This window comes from Geotrypetes seraphini, chromosome 5, assembly GCF_902459505.1.
Source record: "Geotrypetes seraphini chromosome 5, aGeoSer1.1, whole genome shotgun sequence".
NCBI lineage: Eukaryota > Metazoa > Chordata > Amphibia > Gymnophiona > Dermophiidae > Geotrypetes > Geotrypetes seraphini.
In genome coordinates, this window is record NC_047088.1 from 235,812,266 (window position 1) to 235,834,790 (window position 22,525).

General features: G+C 40.4%; 1 protein-coding gene across 2 annotated transcripts in view; it reads left to right on the forward strand.

Moving 5' to 3' along the window:
* The window catches only part of DARS1 (aspartyl-tRNA synthetase 1), a 195,319-nt gene that overhangs the window by 158,161 nt on the left and 14,633 nt on the right, over positions 1–22,525 (forward strand). For both annotated transcript variants that reach the window (XM_033945564.1, XM_033945565.1), the window contains 4 exons: positions 5,978–6,089; positions 9,251–9,385; positions 11,348–11,495; positions 19,940–20,086. In XM_033945564.1, coding sequence (XP_033801455.1) covers positions 5,978–6,089; positions 9,251–9,385; positions 11,348–11,495; positions 19,940–20,086 — 542 coding nt within the window. The remainder of the gene's footprint in view (positions 1–5,977; positions 6,090–9,250; positions 9,386–11,347; positions 11,496–19,939; positions 20,087–22,525) is intronic.

Below are 22,525 nucleotides of genomic sequence, written 5' to 3' on the forward strand. Positions count from 1 at the left end.
GATTTTCTGGCCTCAGCTGCAATCCATATTCAAACTTTTATCTCTTTGTACCAAAACTTTTCATAGACTCCTAATTGGGTATTGCCCTATCACATGTGCATTACTAACTAGATTTACCCAGAATCATATAGAAAAATAGGTATCTTATATGTAGAAAAGAAATCTACAATGTATTCAGATTTTTTCCTTGCACACTATCCATTCCAGCACAGCATGCCACAGTGCCCCCTGGCTGCCAGTGCCACTCCTCAGTTGGTGAGCAGGAATGCTGTGCATCTGTCAGAGAAGGGAAGAAGTGTCTTCAGCAGCAGACTGGCTAACTTACTAAAGAGGGCTAGAATATTTGGGGCAAGGTGATCAAAGCCCTAGGTGAGTATAAGCGCTCATGTAAGTGAATCGATAAATACTTCTACACAAATGGGAAAAGGGGATAGTGTCTGGAAAGCAATATATACTAATGCTCGAAATATGGGAAACAAGGTTCTGGATCTAGAGGCTGTGATGGAAGAGGCCGAATTGGATTTAGTGGTGATCACAAAGACATGGTTCACAGAGAACCATGACTCAGATATAGTTATACCAGGCTATAATCTGATCAGGAAAGACAGGGTAGGAAGAAAAGGAAGGGGACTGGAGTTATTTGTTACAGATCATATTAAAGCCCCACAATTGAAGGATTTGCAGGGTTAAGGAAGAGGCACTGTGGGTCAATCTGGAAAGAAAGAATGGAAAATGTATTTACATTGATGTAATATACAGGTCTCCTTCACAAACAGAAGAAGTGGACAGAGATTTAATAGTAGACATTCAGAATATAGCTGTAAAAGGGGAAGTATTACTAATTAGTGATTTTAGGCATGCTAGATGTTGATTGGGATATCCCTATTGCAGGGTCTTCTAGAAGTAGGGTGATCCTGGATTCTCTACAAGGAGAACTGTTCCAGCAGTAAGTAATGGAACCCACGCAGGTTGGGGCCATACTGGACTTAGTACTTTAAAATAGGGAAAGTGTTTCTGATGGGTTACAGTGGGTGATCATCTGGCATCCAGTGTTCACCACATGGTTTCTCCTGTAGTTTTGGTGTGGTTTATTATAAAATAGCAAAACAAAACTCAAAAAAGGAGAAATCAAAATGGATTATGAGAAGCAACACGTCTATGCATGTCTAAACAAAAAGTATGGAGAGTATGGAGAGTAATTCAAATATAACTTGTTTTCACTAATTAAACTAAACAAAATATTTTACAACTCTAGCCCATAAGCAAACTGAAATTGGAGGAAAAAGCCTCAGAACCCTGCCTCCACCCTACAGAGATTGGGCGGCAGATTTAGTGGGTCAAAAAAGGCTCATTGGCATAGAAAACCTCCAATTTCTAAATCACTACTATGGCTCTGTATATCAAAATAGCTAGGAAAAACACCACACTTATCTGTGAAGGATCCGTTGATACTCGTACACCAACGATGGCCAGCATTTCACCTCCGCGACTACTTCAGGGCATTGCAGGGCCTGTGTGTATGTGTGCTGACTCATAGGATTCATGCTGGTTTTGTTTTTCATTACCCCAAAGCCATTGGAGTAAGTGTAATATCTTCTTAAGCACAGCACTTCAGGTGCCCTAAGTACTGGCACTGAGAGGTTTTACCTACAGAGTAGAAAAAGTCTGAAAAAGTGCACTTGTGATCATAAATAAACTGAATCATTCAAAATTCTTAAAGTCGTTTTCTATTGATTCTGAGAAGCACTGCAATGAAAGAATCTACTGCCAAAGAGGTAAAAATATCAGTTTACATCTTAACTAATTAGTTTAACATTTTTATTTTGGAAGGTTATACCTGTATTTGTCAATATTAAGGGTCCACACAAACCATTTGAGGATCTTTTCAGCCCATTGAGATACTTGATGGTATAAAACCCCACATCAAATGGTTGCCATCCTCTGTGAATCCTGAACCATAACTGTTCAGCAAGTTTATAGTTTAATTTTAACCTCAGATATCTCTAATTTCCATTTCATAACTACTGTAGTCAGGAAAGCATTTGTTCTTGCAACAGCAACTGTATATATTAATCACTTTTTATTTTTCTGTTCACTGCACTGTCTCGAGGTTGACGTCATTTGTTTTGAATCTGTGAGAGCTGAACGTACAGTACTAGTTGAGAAAACCACAACTCTTCACTCTTTATCTGAAAAGTCTTGGAGAAAGAAGAAGTAGAAAGGGCTTTGGCCCACATCCCTTGCAAAACGGCATGTTCTCATACTTGTTTGTGAGACCAACCGTCTTCTCTGTCTGAATATTCTGTTTAACTGATAACAGGGAAACACCTCTCATCTGAAATACATATATGCACAGAGCCAGCAAGAACTAAACAAGTGTCAAAATAATTGTGTTGCAATAGTTTTATTGCAATCTGACAGCATATAAGTACCATAATGAATACAAGTATAGGTTAACCATAAAATAATGGAATTTGGCCACATGCATATTCTTATATAAAACTAGCTGATGCCCCGGCGTTGCACGGATATTTAATTATAGCAATAACACTGTAAATGGATTCAAATAAAGATACTTTATAGTGGTGAATGAAATTATTTTTTTACAGCTTTATAAAAAGTACAATATTCAAATTATAATGTGAAATATTTGACAAAATGAATACAATACAACTAACACAAAACTTGATTATAAACAACATTTTTAGTTTCACCTCCAGGAGCAAGAACATATAAATTCTTGGGTGAACCCACCCTTGAGCAAGCAACATAGAGTTGTCCATGGGAAAAACAGGGGGATCTTAAATCCACTCCACAGTATGTAATAGTCTGTCCCTGTGATTTGTTGATTGTGATACAGAATGCAAGTCTCACTGGAATGTGCTATATCTTAAACTGAAAAGGAAGATCTGTTGGAATAAGTGGTATCCGCGGGATAAATACAGTTTCACCTTGTCCCTTTCCGGTTAAGATAGTTGCTTCAATTACATTGGCCAGTAACCTCTTTACACAAAGCCTTGTGCCATTGCAAAGTTTTGGTGGGTCAAGGTTGCGAAGTAAAATAACTGGAGATCCCACTTTAAGTAAAAGACGATGTGGTGGTAATCCAGCTGGATCAAGTGAGTTTAGGAATTCTGTTGGGAAATTGATGACCTCATCAGCATCTACTACTGTATCAATAGACTTGTATATTGATTTAAACAACTCAATATGTGGAAACTCAGGTTGAAAAGAAACTCCATGCAGTTTTTTCCCGGTTCAGAATGAAACCTGTGTTCCTAGTTCAGCATATGTGAGTACTCATGTAATGTCATAACATTATGAACTGGGGTGCATGAAGGAAACAGTTATAAACACAGTTAGAACATACAAACTCTATATGTATGGTGTCCGTGGTAGAATAGAAACGATGTCCCTGGTGGTTATAGTGTCATAAAAAGTGTTTTATAGTTGGAAGTACTATGAGAATGGCAGCTTTTTACATTTTTTCCATTGACATGAATGGGTGAAATCTGATTTTCTGTTTGTAGCTCCGCCCACGTGTGCAGGTGGGCCACGAGACCCCCAGAACATATCACCCCAGGTAGTGAGGGATCTGCGGTTATAGTGTCATAGAAAGTGTTTTATAGTTGGAATTACTGTGAGAATGGCAGCTTTTTACATTTTTTCCATTGACATGAATGGGTGAAATCTGAAAATCTGTTTGTAGCTCCGCCCACGTGTGCAGGTGGGCCGCGAGACCCCCAGAACATATCACCCCAGGTAGTGAGGGATCTGCATACCAAGTTTCGTTCAAATCGGTCAAGCCGTTCAGCATATGTGAGTACTCATGTAATGTCATAACATTATGAACTGGGGTGCATGAAGGAAACAGTTACAAACACAGTTAGAACATACAAACTCTATATGTATGGTGTCCGTGGTAGAATAGAAACGATGTCCCTAGTGGTTATAGTGTCATAGAAAGTGTTTTATAGTTGGAATTACTGTGAGAATGGCAGCTTTTTACATTTTTTCCATTGACATGAATGGGTGAAATCTGATATTCTGTTTGTAGCTCCGCCCACGTGTGCAGGTGGGCCGCGAGACCCCCAGAACATATCACCCCAGGTAGTGAGGGATCTGCATACCAAGTTTCGTTCAAATCGGTCAAGCCGTTTTTGCGTGATCGCGGCACATACACACACACATACATACATACACACATACATACCTCCGATTTTATATATATAGATAGAAATATAATTTTTGTTGTACTAGGGGGTTGGGAATATGTGATAAAATTGAATCATTGGATTAAGCAGGCTAGGTCATACATTCTCCTGAAACCACAGCTGCAATGACAGACTGGGCTGTTTCCATGTAGAAATGAGGGACCTTAAGAAAGGTATTTACTGCCTTGAAATCCAAGATGAGCCTCCAGTCCTCTGTGCCTTTCTTGGGTACAATGAAGTATCTGGAGTATTTGCCTGAGCCTGAGCTGACATAAGGGACAGGTTCTATGACCTGAATGTCCAGAAGTCTTTGAAGCGTGGCCCTGACCATGGCCTTCTTTTTCAGCTGCCTGACTGGAAAGTCAATGAACAAATCCTGAGGAGGGTGATAAAACTCGATCTTGTGACCCATTTGGATGGTATCCCAACACCTATTGGTGTAAGGTAATTTTCTCCCACTCCCTCTGAAACGCCGACAGCCACCCCACCAATATGTGGAGATGTAGCTGCCAATCTGGTGTCATTGGGGCTTCTTGGAGGGTGGGTTGATGCAGGACCCTGAGGGCTGCTGACGTCTGGAGTTGATGAATCGCTGCCTGTAACCCTGGAATGACCTCTGAACAAAGGGCCCCTGGTTGTACTGCTGAGAACGAGACGGATAAAAATTGCTTCTACTCCCACCCAGAGGTCGGGCATGGTCTACTTTCTGGCAGAGACTTAGGTTGGCAATTTGCCACACTGGCCATAAGGTCATCAGGGCCCTTACCGAAAAGCATCTGTCCAATAAAGGGCAGCCTCCTCAAGGTTGCCTTGGATGCTGATTCACCCGCCCACTGCCAGATCCAGAGCATTCTGCATGCCGAGACAGCATAAGCAGACACCTTGATAAGATCATGTAAGACGTTTGCCACGTCTACCCCTTCCAGCACAAGCTGGGGGAAGGCATCCTCCTCAAAGAGGGCTGCTACTGCAGTCTGGTATTGCAGGCCTGAGCAGCAAACAAAGCAGCAGCAGGCATGGTCCTCAAAGCAAGAGCATCAAACTGCTCTTTCAAAATCATATTCACCTTGTGGTCCTGAGCATCTTTCATAGGAAATAAGGCACTTATTTCAAGAACAATTTAGGATGTGCTAACTAAAATCCACTCTAAATAACCATACATACATCCACAATATCCATTCAAATCAACATTTTTGAATAGGATCATCAGAGGTGATATTCCCAAAGCAATGTCAATGAGAACAGAAATTCACCAATATCTTCATTAGTTCACATTTTTCAGCTGTTCAGTTCCTTACATATTCATTTGTCATATGAGTTTCAATAATTTACTGGAACTGAGAGAACCTTTAACATAACATAAAATTTTATTTGTATACCGCGATACACCGTGAAGTTCAAAGTGGTTAACCAAAATTAAGTAGAAGAACATACATGAATGGTGAAGGTACAAGTACAAATAACTTAGGAGCATGACAAGGTCAGTGTCAAATACAATCTTGGTAAGGTAATATGAAAAAAACTCAAGTAGGTGAACAGCTTTCGAATACAGCTATAGATAGGGAGTCCTGATAATTTATCAATTATTTCCAAAACTTCTTATGTTGGGCCAATAGGTATTAAATCATCAATTATATGAATACATTTCTAAAGCATATCCTTGTTAAATATCAGTTGCTTTAGAAGTAGTTGTAATTATATGCTACATTATTATTTATTGAACTGGGCTGCTTATCACACTGCACCTGTCTCCTTTCCCACAGACATGCACTAGTCAGGCTGTCTTCCGCCTCCAGTCAGGTATCTGCAGTCTCTTCCGAGAAGTACTTATCCATAAGGGGTTTGTGGAGATCCAGACTCCAAAAATCATTTCAGGTATATTTCATGTACCAGCCTTGACGCTGGAGAGCTTCTTTTGCTTGGCTTCTTTAGCACTCAGTATCAGGTCATACTTTCTCACATGCTTTAATTTCAGTATCCTTTTCACAGAAGTTATTTTAGATAGAAACATACAACCATACATCTTTTAAATTGCAGTCGGATCTCCTATAAAGTTATATGCATTTATAGCAGCAAAGTTGCCATTAGCACTCTTCCATTATCAGAGTGGGAATTGCAAAGCAGAAAGCAGTTTTATAATCTAAAAAGAGTTGGTAGGAGCACTCTTTAACATCAAGTGTTTTAGCACCCTGAAAGTAAGATATATGTAATGTGACTTGAAAGAGGTATTAAAAAAAACAAAACAGGTAAATAAGTGTTGCAGAAAATAAATGTTTATAGGAGTAGAATTATATAAGTGCATGATTTCTTGGGGAGAAAGAACAGCAAAGGAATCTAAGTATTTAAAGTGGATGGAAGGAGGTTTTTATGTTGATGATCAAAAGAAGGGTTATCAGACATTAATAGTTAACCCCAATAGTTTCTGAGGATTTTCCTCCTAGGTCCGCCCTTTAGTTGTTAGCTGTTTTGTAGATATTTGTTAGAAGATAATGAATAAGCTTTGAAAATATTTTATAGGATCATATTTGCACTGCGACTATATACACAGGGGGTTTTGGGGGGAAGAATATCTATGTAGCATAGCCAGATGCCAATAAAACAGAAAAAAGGATTATGTTTAATCCATAAATCTTCAGATTTATGCATAAAAAGATTTGCAATGGAGGGGGCCATAGTGGCTTCCATGGCCACTCCAGAAATGTGTTGGAAAAATCAATCCCTATATCAAAAATAATATTTTTCCATTGCCAGAGCTAAGAATTTTATCAAAAAATCAATAGAAATCTTTCTGTTTTCATAAGTCAAATCCAAAAACTCCTTGATAATGCATGTGGTATCATAGGCATATCATTCTTAAACATTTGGGACGTAGCAAAGCAGTCCCCAACATCTAGGGTGGGACAGATAATAGTACCGAAGATCAAAATACAGTATCCAATTGGCCACTACATCCACCCTATAAATCTTTATGAAAGTATGGCAGGAGGACCATGTGGCCACTCTACAAATTTCAGATGAAACTGCTCTAGACTCTGCCCAGGAGGATGCTACCCTCCTGGTGGAATGTGCCTTTAAGGATACCTGAGGTCGCTTTCCGCTTCTGATATAAGCTGAAGAAATGGTTGCTTTTGATGCCAGCCAGTCCCAGCGGCTAGTGCCCACCAGCACAAAAAGATGGTCTAGCAGTCAAAACTCATTTGTTGTTTAGAGATGACAAAGCAATACTCTGCAAATATCCAGCAATTTCAGAATTTTGTCACCCTTCTTGGATCTCGAGGGCATGAAGGCAGGCAACTGTACTTCTTGGTTGTCGTGAAAAGTTGATACTACTTTAGGCAAGAAAGAGGGGACTATAAGCAGTGATACCTTGATCTCCAAAACTCTGAGAAAAGGTTCTCTGTAGGATAATGGCTGCAGTTCAGACACCCGCTATACTGACATGACCACCACTGAAAATGTTTTAACTGTCAGGTCCATCCTTTAGGCCTTCTCCAAAGGATTATACGTAGCTCTGGAGAGAGACCGCAGGATGAGATTAAGATTTCATGTTGGAAAAGGCTGACATACTAGAGAATGCAGATATAATGCTCCCTTGAAAAATCTGGACACATCTGGATGAGAGGCCAATGGCCTTCTTTTAGTCTGGGGCCTGAAACACGACAGACTCGCTATCTTTTTATTATTATTATCTTTTTATTAATTTTCTAAAACTTATAGCATCATACTTGGAGACAAACAAGAAATTCCTGAAATATAATTAATACAAAAAAAATAAAATTAATATTTCACCCACATAATCAAGGCAATTGTGATCTGACAGACTCTGCTATCTTTACTTTGAGGGAGCCAACCTCCACGTGTTCAAGAATGATGTGCCTATTGCACTAGAAATTATTTGTCTTTACCACACTTGAAACATTTTCTGGGAAAAGGTGACTAAAGTCACCAGAAACAAAAGCAAAAAAAGACTATAATGAATTCTGTTAGAGCAAACAGTTTGTAATAGAACTTTCCAAATTCCATCCTTTCATATTAAAAAAAAAAAAAACAGTTACTGAAATTCAGACTGATTATGCCTCCCCCCCATGACATGAAAAATCAGTCATTCTCAACATTTTGGATCTGGTACTTTAGTCGCCTTGTTTCAGAAATGGTCACAGTTTTCAGGAGTTTCTGAAAGATTCAGAGGATTTCATATCACATGGCATGTAATTGAACAGGATTTGTCTTGTGAACATAAAGGTTTGGAAGGGAAGGTGAGGGTTGTAATACAGATGAGAGCTGCCTGTGTGACACCGCTTTTTTAAGATCTAGACCTCAGCTTGAATAATGAAAAAGCTCATAAAAATCTAAAGAAATGAAGAAAAAAATTATATTGCTGCTGAAACTTGGATATGAAATTGTACCCAAAGCCAGCTGCCATGATATTTACCCCCCACACACACACACACACACACACACACACACACTGGAAAAAGGAATGAATGATCTGAAATACAGATTTACACCAGTTTCAGTATTATAGCAAAGAGACTAAAGGAATATTTAATATCCACAAAACACACCATGTGGAGTTTCACGTGGTGTGTTTTGTGGTTGTCTCTTGTTCTTTGTGATAGCCTGGTCTTTTGCCTCTGTTTTTGGGACCGCAGTTGTCATAGCGGGTCCCTACAGTGGCTTTGTGGATTGTAGGAATTTTTAATATCCCGTACCTTTGTTTATAAAATTCATTATATTGAATAAAAATACAGATTTTATTTAAGAGGATTGCTCAGTATTAATAGTACGTAAAGATTATTTAATAATAATAATTTTATTTCTTATATACCCATTTAAATCAAAGCTTTTCAGTTGACTGTTGTGATATCCCCTGATAATATAAGGCAGCTCATGAAGCATATTTACTGAATATCATCTGATAGCTAGACAGCATTTGAATTTTGATTTATCTTACTTGCAAATCTCTAAAGAGTTTGTGTTTTGCTAAGTCTGAACATGCACTGTGATTTTAAGTGTATAGATTTTTGCTGTTCCAGCTGCCAGTGAAGGGGGAGCCAATGTGTTCACTGTATCCTACTTCAAAACAAGTGCCTACCTGGCACAGTCTCCACAGCTGTACAAGCAGATGTGTATCTGTGCTGACTTTGAAAAGGTTTTCTGCATCGGACCAGGTAAGTTTGCAGTATTTACAGCCCAAGCTGCAAGTATAGAGTTGTCTTGGTGATGCCAATTCACCGGGCAATATTGAGTTGAATCCTTTCTCTTCTGCATAGTTCTAGAAGGATTTTCAGAAAAATAATGCTGTCCATTAAAAGTACTTATAGGAAGAGTAATAGTATTACAGAGAACAATTTTCAAAAGCATCCCCCCACATAAAAACAAGGTATTTATGCACATAAATAATAATAATAACTTTATTCTTCTATACCGCCATAGTCAGGTGACTTCTGGGATTTTTGGAAATTATTCAGTACATACACAGGTATTGAGGAGGTGCTCCTGTTGTGGGGTTTGAAGCAGAGTGTACTGTACTTGCTTTTGAATTTCAAAAGTATGCATATAGGTTTTCATATAAAAATTCCCTTGCAGGCGCAGATCCTTGTGCATACCCAGGACTGGCTCAGCCATTGGACCAGGTGAGGCTTTGGCCCAGGGCACCAAAATCCTGGCCCCGAGCTCACTGCCAGTGCTTCACCTGGTCCAAATCTTTCTCCCCCTTCTCTCTCAGTCCAACATTTCTCCACTTCTTTCTCCAGCCCCTAGTCCAGCATTGCTTCCTCTCCTCTCATCCTTCTCCTGTAGCCCTTTAAACATTACCTTGTTTGCCGGTAGCAACAGCATGCACAGCAGGCTGCTTTCGGCCACCCTGGGTCTTCCCTCTGCTTCATCCTGCTTCCATCTTATACAATTTCTTGTCAGTGGAACACAGAGAAGGAAGACCCAGGGCTGGTTGAAAGCAGCATGCTGTTATCAGCAAGCAAAGTAATATTTAGAGGACCGTGGGGGAAGGAGAGAGAGAGGAAAAGGAGCAATTCTGGACTAGGGGCTGGAAAGAGAAGGGGAGAAAGCTTAAGCTTTGGTGGTGAGGGCACTGCCATCAAAGTTGGCTCAGGGCACCATATCCCTCCGAGCTTACCTTTACCAAATTCATTTTGAAACTGGAATTATTCCCTTTGAAATTTGATGTAAAATTCTGCAGGTAAAAGGTATCCGTTTGCTTAGAAAGTTGCCCCTAGAATGACATACGTAAACGATGCAAGGCAGAAACCAAAATGGGTTTATCTAATCTGCCTGGTGAGGCGATTAGAATTTTTAGAATGTAATTATGTCTGTAATAGGCATGAGAGTAATTTTATACATTTTTTTGTGTATATGATACAGGTACAAGATCCTTTAACTGAAATCCTTGGGACCAGGCATATTTCAGTTTTTGGATTTTGGAATAGTAATGTTAAGTCAGAAAAAGACAGACAATAAGATCATAAAATTGCCACCCTGAGTGAAATCTGCAACTATCTTTGCCATTTCTCCAGCCTTCTGACTTGAATTGTGCAGAGAACAGGAGAAACACACTCACCTATATTGGTTTCAGCTTGTGTCACATCAAGGAAATTGACTACTTCCAGTTCACATCAAATTTCGGTTTTCAGAGCTTTTCAGTTTTCGGAATTTCAGATAAAGTATCTCGTACTTGTATTTGCCTATAAAATGCCTGTTATAGATGAGACACGAGTTCTTGTAAGTGACTTTAATATAGGGAAACTGAATATTGACTATCCTCAGTCTTGTGGCAAATAACATTAGGCAGCAGAAGAGTGGCTTTGTTTATGTTGTTACTTTGCTACATCTCGACCGCAGACTATAAAACCTTCAAAAAAGAAATAAAAACCCTGCTATTCAAAAACTACATAAAGACGATCTAATACAGCAAGATCCATCTCAAGCCCCATTTGCAATCCACTTCACCCTTTAGCACCTCCAAAATGTACTCCTAAATGTCCTGATAACTCATATGTAATCTGCCTTGAACCGCAAGGTAATGGCGGAATAGAAATCACTAATGTAATTTAATGTATTGCTGTTTAATAGGAGAGTATTCATATCTTTAATCTGAATTTCTTTTATGTTAATAGTTTTCAGAGCTGAAGACTCCAATACTCACCGCCACCTGACAGAGTTTGTTGGTTTGGATATTGAAATGGCTTTTAATTATCATTATCATGAGGTAGTGGAAGAGATTGCTGACACCATGGTGCAGATATTTAAGGGGCTTCAAGAAAGGTAAGATGGTTATCTTCACCTGTTTTTGCTGCACCTTTTGTAATAGATAACTTCTGCCGTTTGAGGGTAAATTGATAACTTGTCACCTAGGTTAAGTGAGTAAAAAAATGCCTATTTTTAGCCTATGTATAAAGACAAATAGGCACGCACGTGGCTATGTGGAATATTAGGGGTAATCTGACAGAAATCGTGGTTAGATTGAAGCTATGAACATTGGCTTAAAAGTACACATGTATAATCTGCACGAATGTGCATATTTTATTTAAAAAAATAAAAAAACATTAGTGCTTTGTGACTGCATCTATGCTTAACGGACTCCACCCAAGAGCACATCCACATTTGTGTCATGTTATGCCACCATTTGTACTGTTATGCATGTAACCCCCTGAAACAATTTTATATAAAAGCTCTTTTATGCACGGAAAGCAGGTGTGCGTGCATATGCATGCGTGCTTAATTATAAAATCATGTTTTGTGAGAAAACTGTAATTGTCTTCAAATTCAAGACCAAACAGAAAACAAATTATAACAGACTAATAATTGATTAATGTTGTTTTGCTTTGGACACATTTGATCTGACGATGACTTTTATGATGACAGGTGAATGGTGTATTACATAGGAACAGAAATGAGTGAAAACTTTTTATTTGGAGAGCCCCACAATTTTCACATAGATTGAGGCTTATGGACTAATGTGGCCTTTGGATCAAAATTATTCAGCCTTTTATTCTGTACTTGTCTCCAAATTAGATCCAGCACACAGAGGAAGTTCTTTTGCTTAGTTTTTCATTTCGTTCATCCTGCCTCCTTTCTCCTCCTGCCTCTCTAATAACATAAAACTGAGCAGGCTGTTTAGACCTTATTCCTCCCCTATCCCACCCTCAGGACAGTCCTACATCTCTTCAAAGGGGCAGAAGCAGCTATTCTTACACTCTGCCTGTGACTGACCCAAAAGTCTTCACTGAGCCCCACCTCACCCCATCTGATATTCTATTTCTGCCTGAGTCAAACACAGCAGAAGGAAGGCTTTGGCACAGGCAGCATGTAGTAATCATTGCTGCTATTGGTGTCCTTTTGAAGAGAAATGCTTGTGTTAAAGTAGACAGGGGCAATCCACACCATGGATCTGCTTCAGGGAGGCTGGACATCAGGAGAGAGGAAGGGAAGAAAGAGAATTGTTGGACATGAGGGGAGGGAAGGAGAGAGGCTGCACAGTGGGGCGAGGAGGAGATGGGTAAAAAAGGGAGAAATGTTGGACGTGGTGGGGGGAGGGAGGAAGAGATGGTAGACTCAGCACAAGGGAGAAAGGGAGAGATGCACAGGATAAGGGAGGGGGACAAGAGGGAATTGTTGGATCCAGTGGCAGAAGGGACTGAGGGAGAGATGCTGGACAGTGGTAAGGAGAGAGGGAAGAAAGAAAGAGGGAGAAATGTTGGAGGGGGAGGGGGGACATGAGGAAAGAGAAAGGGACAGGGAGATATCAGGCTTTAAGTGTGGGAGGGGAGAAAGAGGAAGCAAATGCTGAGCTAGAAGGGTGGAAGGAGAAGGATGCTGGGTTTGGTAGAACCATGTAAGAGAGGCTGGGGGTAGTGCACAAGAGAAGGATAGGGATTACAGTAGATAGAAATATGGTAATGGGTAGTAGATTAAAAATGAAAGAGAATGCAAAACTGGAGACAGAGGGAGGTAGTTAATGGTAAAACCAGAGGGTAAAAAGGAGATGGAAATTTGATAGATAACTGAAAAGTAAGAAGGTGAAATTTGAGTGGATAGAGAGGCAGAAAGAAAAAGAGAGGAAAGAGCCAAAAAGGAGCAATCAATATGCCAGAGGGAATTGAGCAAGACAGGAGAGAGGAGAAAAGACAAATGGACAACAACCACTTGAAAGAGAATTAGCAGAGGATAGACAGAAAAGCAGAAAAGAGAAACTGGAACCAAAGTGATAGAACAATAAAATGTCCAGACAATAAAAGGTAGGAAAAAAGCATTTTATTTTAAATTTATTAACGGAAATGTATATAGCAGATGTATTTTCTTTTCTAGTGAACACAGTACAAAGATTTCCCTTTTTATTTCTCTAGTGTTACAGTATATGCTTGGGGTACTTGGTTAAATTTTTGTCTAAATATTTTTGTTTCTAATTTGTGATCCCTTGTTCTGTCTTTGGTGAAGGTCTGTCAGTGTGTTAATAATTTGGTGAAAGTCTGGTGAGTGGTATAATCAGAGGGGTGGCAGGGAGGAGAGGGGATCAGGGGACCCTCTTCTGGATCTTCTGTATAACACCAGCCCTAAAGATTGCTGAGCTTTATGAAGGTTTATGATGTGAACCTAGAATGCTGGGGTAAGAATGACAGTCCCCGATGCAATCCTGCAATGCAGTTTTTTCTGTATTGTTATTAGTCCACACTGCAAACTTTAATCATTACAAAAGCATTTGAAAATGATGGCAACTCAATGTTGCAGTGTATGTGCAGCTCTATAGCTAAAAAGATACTTTTCATTATTCTGAGGTTCATAAGCTTAATACAGTAGAATCCCAGTTAACTGGTACTCAAGTAACCAGCATTCTCGCCCAATTGGCAAAAACATTGTCCTCTCTCCAACCCCCGAAGCAGCAGCGGTCCTCAGCCGCGAACCCCTCTCCCTCCAGCCCCGAAGCAGCAGTCCTTAGCTACAAACCTCCCCTCCCTCCAGCCTCGAAGCAAGCCGTGAAATACCCCCCACCCAGCCACAAAGCAGTGGCAGCGGTCCTGAGCCACGAATTCCCCTTCCTCCAGCCCCGAAACAGCGGTATGGTCCTGAGCCGCAAACTGGATCCGTTAAACAGGCTAAATATTCTTATTTCTGGGGAAATGCTGTACAACTGCATAATGCAGAATTTACGCACAGTTCCACACCTGTGCAGGCATGAGCATCAGCGGGGAGGAAGTGGAGTTGAACAGCTGCACACCTTGCCACGTCCTCCTCTGCCAGCCTAAGTCCATGTGTTCATTTGAACTGCACCGGTGTTTGTACAGCCATGCAGTAGTTGGACCTAGACCAACAGAGGAGGAGTCGAGCTTTTCCCCAACTTCATCTTTTGCCGCACAAATAGGGCAAGGAGGTAAGGCATTAAAGCTCAAGTGGGGTAAGAATCATGGAGGGGCAAGGATCACTGGAGGAGGGGAGAGAAACTTAGATGCATGATGGCAGATAAAGGCCAAATAGCCCATCTAGTCTACCCATCCGCAGTAATCATTTTCTCTTTCTCGCTCCGAGAGATCCCACGTGCCTATCCCAGGCCCTTTTGAATATAGAAACATGATGGCAAATAAAGGCCAAATGGCACAATAAAGTAAGATTGAGTGTGCAACGTGGGGGTTGGGGAGGAACACATGGGAAGCTGAGGAAGTGCCATGGGGGTGGGTGATACAGAGGAAGCTGAGGGTGCACTGTGGAGGAGAATGGGGAAGAAATGCTGAAAGCTGGAGAGAGGATGAGGAGGTAAGGTTTGGGATGTGTAGAGAAACCTTGAGGATGGAAGGAATTTAGGTACCTTGCTGGGGATTAGAGGAAGAAAGAACTACAGTTGGAATGAGAGAGGGAACTGGGGAGACTAGAGCCTGAGGAAAGAAAAGGCAAGGGGGGCCTGTTCTCTATGAAAGCTTTTGTCTACAATCATAATAAACCTTTATTCGTATTCTCTCACTGTCAGCAGTAGATTAGAGGTAAGCATTAATGTGTTGTTTTGTTGTCTTCCCTCGCCAAGTTTTCTTTTAATTAATTTGCCTTTTATTTTAAACACAAATTCTTTATTGTGCTTTTATTATTCCGTCTATGCCTGTTTTGTCATGTTCGTAATTTTGTGTAGCCCTTTCTCCCTATTTTTGAATACTATGTAACCACTATGACTTTAACTAGAATACAAGGTATATAGCAAATAAGATTGAAATAGGCCTTATAATGGGAGAATTTTTACAAATAAATATCACGGAACTTTCAAAATTTTATGTGGAATTTTACCTTTTGCATAGAATTCCACTAGGAGTAAAGGATCGTAAAGAATCGAAGTTCCAGTAGAAATGGAGGCACTCTAGTCTCATGTGTTTGTAAGGGTTACACAGGGAAGCATAAGAGGTTGGATATTTGAATAATAGCCATGCTGGTACTAGAAGCGGTTTAGATTTTTACAAAGCTTTAGGGCTGATAGAAGAATACTAGGGTTCATAGGGAGAGGTATGGCCAGTAGGAAAAAGGAGGTATTGTTTGTTGCCCCTGTATAAGACTTTGGTGAGACCTCCATTTAGAATATTGTGTACAATTCTGGAGACCACACCTTCAAAAAGATATAAACAGGATGCAGTCGATCCAGAGGAAGGCTACTAAAATGGTCAGTGGTCTTCATCATAAGACGTATGGGGACACTTAAAGATCTAATATGTCTACTTTGGAGGAAAAACGGGAGAGAGCATATAGAGATGTTTAAGCTCAGGAATTGAGAGGAAAGGAGATGAAGTAATCTAAGGAAATCCTTTTGTGCAGAAAGGGTGGTAGATTCGTGGAATAGTCTCGCGTTAAAGGTGGTGGAGACAAAGACTGTCTAAATTCAAGAAAGCATGGGACATGCATATGGGATCTCTTAGGGAGATGTGGAGATGGTGGATGGGCAGACTGGATGGGCCATTTGGCCTTTATCTGCCTTCATGTTTCTATGGACTAAGTATATTCATTGCAAAATGTTCTAAAGTTATTCTGTTTTCATCGGGTCAGCATGGTTACAATGGGTTTAAATAGCATAGAGAAATCAAGATTTTAGGCTGTCTGCATATGTTACTAAAGAGATGATTCATCTGTGATACCATACCAAGCTTATGAGCAGAGGTTAGCACTTGAAAGTTTGTCATAGATATCTTTAGTCCACTAAAATATTCTTACCTACAACTTGTTCTTTGTTCACAAATTAAGAGCCTCTTTTATCAAGCTGCGGTAGTGAGTCCCGTGTGGCAAATGCACCAAAGCCTATGGGCTTCGGTGCATTTGCCTTGCCATACTACGGTATTATACTTGATAAAAGAGGCCCTAACTGAATTGTTACAAGAATCCTCTGGGTATTTTACAGACAGTCATTTATGCATTCAGCTTGAAAGTCTTTCGTGGATAATTTTTTGCATAATTTGATAGGTAGCAGGTAAACTGAATTCAGACTATCCCACCGCAGTAGATTTATAATGCTGTCAGTGTATATGCACAAATGTTAACACAGTGAACAGCCACTAATATAGTATTTGTAAGCTAGACCAGTGGCTTCCACCGCAGTCCCAAACCTTTGAGCAGAATTACTTTGGAATTCATGTCTCTGCCTCGCATTGCTATTTGGTCCTGGAGAGACCTGAGTTGTTATAACTTGAAGGATCAATAGAGCTTAGTCTTCCCTCATGTTTCTGATTGTTTACAGAGGAAAGTTGTGCATTGCACTGTTCAGTAATGGTTCAAATAGTCTTCTGTGAGGCAGAAACCAGGCTGTTGCATTTTGGGAGAAAGATGATTGTCCTCATTGATAGCTACTCACATGAAAAATTTCCAAGTGACTGAGCACGGCAAAACTGGTAGACATCTCTGACAGGAGGGCATCTGATGCTGTCTGATTCTGTTATGGGAAAATCATTACCAGTTTTGCACCTGTTTGCTGCTGATGGGTTTAATCTGGGCTTGCAGAAAACTGAAAAACCTCAAAAATAGTTAATTATTTTATATAGCTGGCACATGAGGGCCATTTGAGATAGAATATAGAGAAAGAAGTTAAAATGCCTAGGTTGGTACATAAAAATTCTCACAGTACATTCTATCTATTTATTTTTTTTAATTTCTAATTTTTTAATTTTTTTTTTCTCTAGCCCATTGTCCCCAAAGAGCTCAGAGTGTGTTAAAGGCTCTGCTAAACATAGATCTGCTCGTAAAATTCATGTAAGGATGTACAGGCCTGCACATCAATGTCTCGCCATGTCCAGTGGGAGCAGGGATTTTTTTAAAAGAGTGCATCAGTGGGAGCAGGGATTTTTTTAAAAGAGTGCATCTTTTCACCAGATGTGCACGAGAGAAGCTTTTTAAAATCTCTGATCCTGACAGCATCCATCTCTGTTACACCTTAGTTGCCCCTGCTCCCACTCCTGGCTGAGTTCCTTCATCTCTACCCCATCCCTGGTTCTTACTAAGGTCCCAGTAGTGTAGTTGGAGCAGGAGTAATCCCCAGTCGCTCCTATTCTGGCACTTCCAGATTCTGAAATGGTACCCAAGACCCTCTGAGACAATCTTGAAGAACTGCCACTAGGAGGCAGCCTATTGCCTCTGGAGAGGTGTAAAATTTATTATAACATATGCTGCATTCAATAGACATCATAGGTTTTTCTATCAATTCCAGTTGGCAGTAGTTTTTAAGGTTGAACCCAGGATACCTTATAGTCAAAGGCTTTTTTTTAAAAAAAAAAACTTTTTAAAAATAAATCAAGTGTTTTCCCAGAGGGAGTGTTTACATGTTTGTTAATCAGTTTCTGTAAGGCAGTAAAGAATGTGATCAGTGGTTCAGTGCTTTGAAATGAAGTCAATCTGACTTCTGTGCAGACTGTTCATTAGCAATTTTAATATTAATTTTTGAGCATATTATAGAGCAGTTTGCTAATGTTATTATTAACACATGTCCCTCTGTAATTGGGTTAATAGTATCTTCCCACCAGTTATAGATTGGTGTGATTAACCCCTCTGTTTATGTCTTTAAGAAATTGACCCAAGAGTAAGCAAAATTAGGTTAAATAGCTGTATCATTGCTTCCTGGATCTGAAAATTGCAGTATTTGAGCATTTTGTTTAATAATCTATTGGAGTTGCATGCTTTTCTGGGTTTTAGTGTCTGTAGGCATTCTTCATTTTATGTATTGTAATAATGTTGTCTAGAAGTGTTTGGTAGTCTTTAATAATTCTTCCTAGAAGATTTAATTTTTCTTTTGTGTGTTTTTGCTCTTCTGTGACGTTTTCAGATTTCTATAGAGATACTAGAAATGCTCATTCAAATGTTTACCATTTTGTTTTTGGGGCTAAATCCCTTCCATGCCCCAGAAGGAATTACTTATGGCCTTTTTCTTCATGTATTTACTTTTTTTTTTTTTTTTTCTTAGGGTTGGCTTTTAATTTCTAAGGTTTTGGAGATGTGTGTTTCAGATTAGATAGTTATCTTTTTCTTTAACTAGATTTTCAGTTTACTAACCTTTAATAGATAAAATTCTGCTTAACAGTTTAGGTTTCATACAAGAGGAACACCATGTGGACAGTTATGGGTACTGCAATAGTAATCAAATGGATTTAAACTGTATTACTACTTATAATTTTTATAGTGCTAATAGACATACACAGCGCTGTCCATCAAAACATAGAAGAGATGGTCCCTGCTCAAAAGAGCTTACAATCTAATCAAAACAGACAAACTGGTTTGTCTATCAGTACACGGTGCTCAGATGGGGGAATTACAGAGGGAATGAATAACATTTTAAAATGATAGCATTTAAAGTAATATGGTTTCCATATTAACTCACTTAGATCCATAGAAATGAAGATGAGCAGGGCTAGCACAGTTGCTAAAAGACAGTGTTCTGTGTGCACTGCCATGTAAAAGGTCTCTAGTTCAGTCCACAAGTTAAGTTTCATTAGGGTGACTGGCAATGTTGAGTAGGCAACTTTCACAGCCTGTAGGGGTGACATTTATTTATTAGATTCCTTTCTGTGGTACAATCAAAGAAGTTTGCATACTGTATACAAATCCAAGCTAAAAGCCCATTTTTTGAGGCTGCTTTCAACTCTTAACTCCCATTCACCGTAAAATTACCTATGCCCATGCTATCATTCTCTCTGTAAGAAACTCCCCAATCTCTGTATGTCCTGCCTGTCTGTCCAAATTAGATTGTAAGCTCTTCATAGCAGGGACCGTCTATTACATGTCAAATGTACAGCGCTGTGTATATCTTTCAGTGCTATATAAATGATAAATAGTTGTAGTAGTAGTCGGGTACTTTCTCTGTCGCTAGTGGGATTTGCAATCTAAGTTTTGTACGTGGGGCAGTGGAGGTTTAGTAACTTCCCCAGGGTCACAAGGAGCAACAGTGGGAATTGAACATTAGTCTGCTCCTCCTCCTCCACACCTAGCGGCTGTATTCAGTGACCATGATTGCAACATCCTGGAAGAGCCCTGGGGCCTGGCTGCTGATTCAGGACCATCATCACATCAATGACCAGACTAGGTCTATTGGGAAGAAAGAGACTGAAATAGCCCCCTGAGCTTGCATTTTCTTTAGAGAGATATCATCTGTACCAAACAACTTGATTACTTTTTTTTTTGTATGTTTGATAGGTTAACACATTACTCTCTGCATTCTGGAATTTTAAAAAAATATATATATATTTTGTTCTCACTATTTACAGGTTTCAGACTGAGATTCAGACTGTGGGCAGACAGTTTCCAAGCGAGCCCTTCAAGTTTTTGGAACCCACTCTAAGTTTGGAATATCGTGAGGGTGTGGCCATGCTCAAGGAGGCAGGAGTGGAAATGGGAGATGAGGAGGACCTCAGGTATATAAACTCAGAGATTTAAGATACTATCCTAAGAAAATGCCATTGTTTGTATATTGAGCAGCTAAAACAAACTGTGTCCATGTGCACAAAAACTTCAGACTAGATAAAGTTTGTGAATCTTAAATAATCTATTGATATGTTGCGTGATGAAAATGACCTTAGTAATCCCTACATATTGCTTATTGAATCATTTGTTAGCATTACATTAGAAATTTTTAAGATAACTTTTTTTTCTGCTTTTCCAAAAAGTGCCGTAGTGCTGCAGATACCAGAGTAACTTACAGTATTCACCCAAAAATGATTCCAGTGTATTTTGCCACTATGAGGGCAAGTCTATAAAAAAGCACCTACAATTAACTTCCTAGAAGAAGCATGGTAGGAGCTTATTGCATTCAGGAAAGCCCACTTTGTAAGTTAAGCGGGTATTTACAGAAAGACACTTAGATCCAGGATTACCATATTTGTCAAAATTTAAAAAAAGAGGAAATATGACCCCACCCACACTCCACCTATAGCCCCGCCCATTCCCCCCCCCCACCTTTCAACTATTTCATTGGTCCCCTTTCCCATCCTCTGTACCCTTTTAGTGCTCTCTCTCTTAGAGAATGACACGGGGGAAAAATCTGTCCCCGTCACTGCACCGTCCCCGGCCCACCATCCTCTGCACTGCCCCGTCACCGCCGTTCCTTTCACCACCCCGTCACCGTCATCCCTTTCACCGCCCCATCACCGCCACTGCCATCCCATTCACTGCCCCGTCACCGTCCCCGCTGCATCCATATAAGCCTTAGTACTGTAATATTTAGCTTATTCCTTTCTTATAAATCAAAGTTCCTGCTGCTGAACTAGAGAAAGAGATGTTCAGCTGGCAGGGCTTTGTTTATAAATTTTTATCAACACAACTAATATACTACTTTATCCTAATGCAAAAAATAAATAAATAAATAGAATTTTTTTTCCTACCTTTGTTGTCTGGTTTCTGCTTTCCACATCTTCTCATTCAATTCCTTCCATCCACTGTGTGTCTTCTCTCTGCATCTTCCATTTGCTGTTACTGTGCCTCTCCCTTTACCCCCTCCCACAATTGGTCTAGCACCCATCTTCTTCCCTCCACTCCCCCATAGTCTGGCATCAGTCTTCTTCCCTTCCAGCGTCTTCTCCCCACTCTGCCTTCCACATTTCCCTTCAGGGTCTGTTCCTCTCTACCCTCTTTCAATGTCTGTTCTATTCCTTTCCACTACTACCCTTCCCTCCCTCCTTTACCATCTGTTCCTTTCTACCACCCTTCTTTCATATCTTCTATCAGTCCCCCCACCATCACTAGCAGACTCTCTTCTCCCTTACCATAAGCAAATAGAACTTCTGAAAATTGTATTGCTGAGGCATTATTTCTAGTACGCCTTTTTTTCCAGATGGATAATGACATCAGTTTTATAATTCTTACTGTCTGCTCTGATTTCATTCACAATTTGGTTTGTGTTTTGTACCTGAGGATTCCATGAGGCATTTAATCTTTTCCTGTCTCTTCTGTGATTTCAAGTTGATTCCTTCAATAATGGAGTCTCAAGGCAGTAGCAGTTTTCTATTTTGGGCTCTTTTGACATTGTTTAAGGGATTTCTTGTACATTTGGTGCTGGTCTTCTTTGATGAGGTCACTTCAGAATCTATTTCTAAGGAAGAGAAACTTTTCCCTTTCACCCCCTCCTTCCTTATGTGAGCCGGAACACGCGGTCCCCGCAGCCCCCACCCGTACGCCGGCTCGATCGTTTAACCAGCTTCCTCTCTCCAGCTCTCCTTAGTTTGCCGGCTTTCTTTTTCGGCGACCGGCACGCTTTCAAAGAGTCGCGCACGCGCGGCTGCTCAAAGTTCAATCTTCTGCTCTGCTGCAACTTCCTTTTTCCAGTTGGGTGAGAGCTGAAGATTGAATACTAAGCAGCCGCGCATGCGCGGCTCTTTTGAAAGCGTTCTGGTCTCCGAAAAAGAAAGCCGGCAAACTAAGGTGAGGTGGAGAGAGGAAGCTGGTTAAACGATCGAGCCGGCGTGCGGGTGGGCGGGTGGGGGCTGCGGGAACCGCACGATCCTTTATGCCTCACTGCGGTGACAAGACCATTCACCGCTCCATGGGGCGGTGATGGCCTTGTCCCCGCAGAGGCTGCTAATTTTCATTCCACGTTTTTGGCGGGCTACCCGCGGCTAAACGCGGTAGCCGCGGGTAAACCGCCACTGTGTCATTCTCTACTCTCTCTCTTCCTCCCTCCAACCTATAGGTGCGTCTCTCTCTCTCTCCTGTTTCTGTCTGTATCCTTCCATCCAGCAGTACCCCACTCCATGCTCCTCTCCAGCACTCTGTCCTTTCTGTAATGTTTCTCCAGGCCTCCCTCCCTCCATGCTGCTTTCCCTCACAACCTCTCTGTCTAGTTCTCGACTCCCCCACCT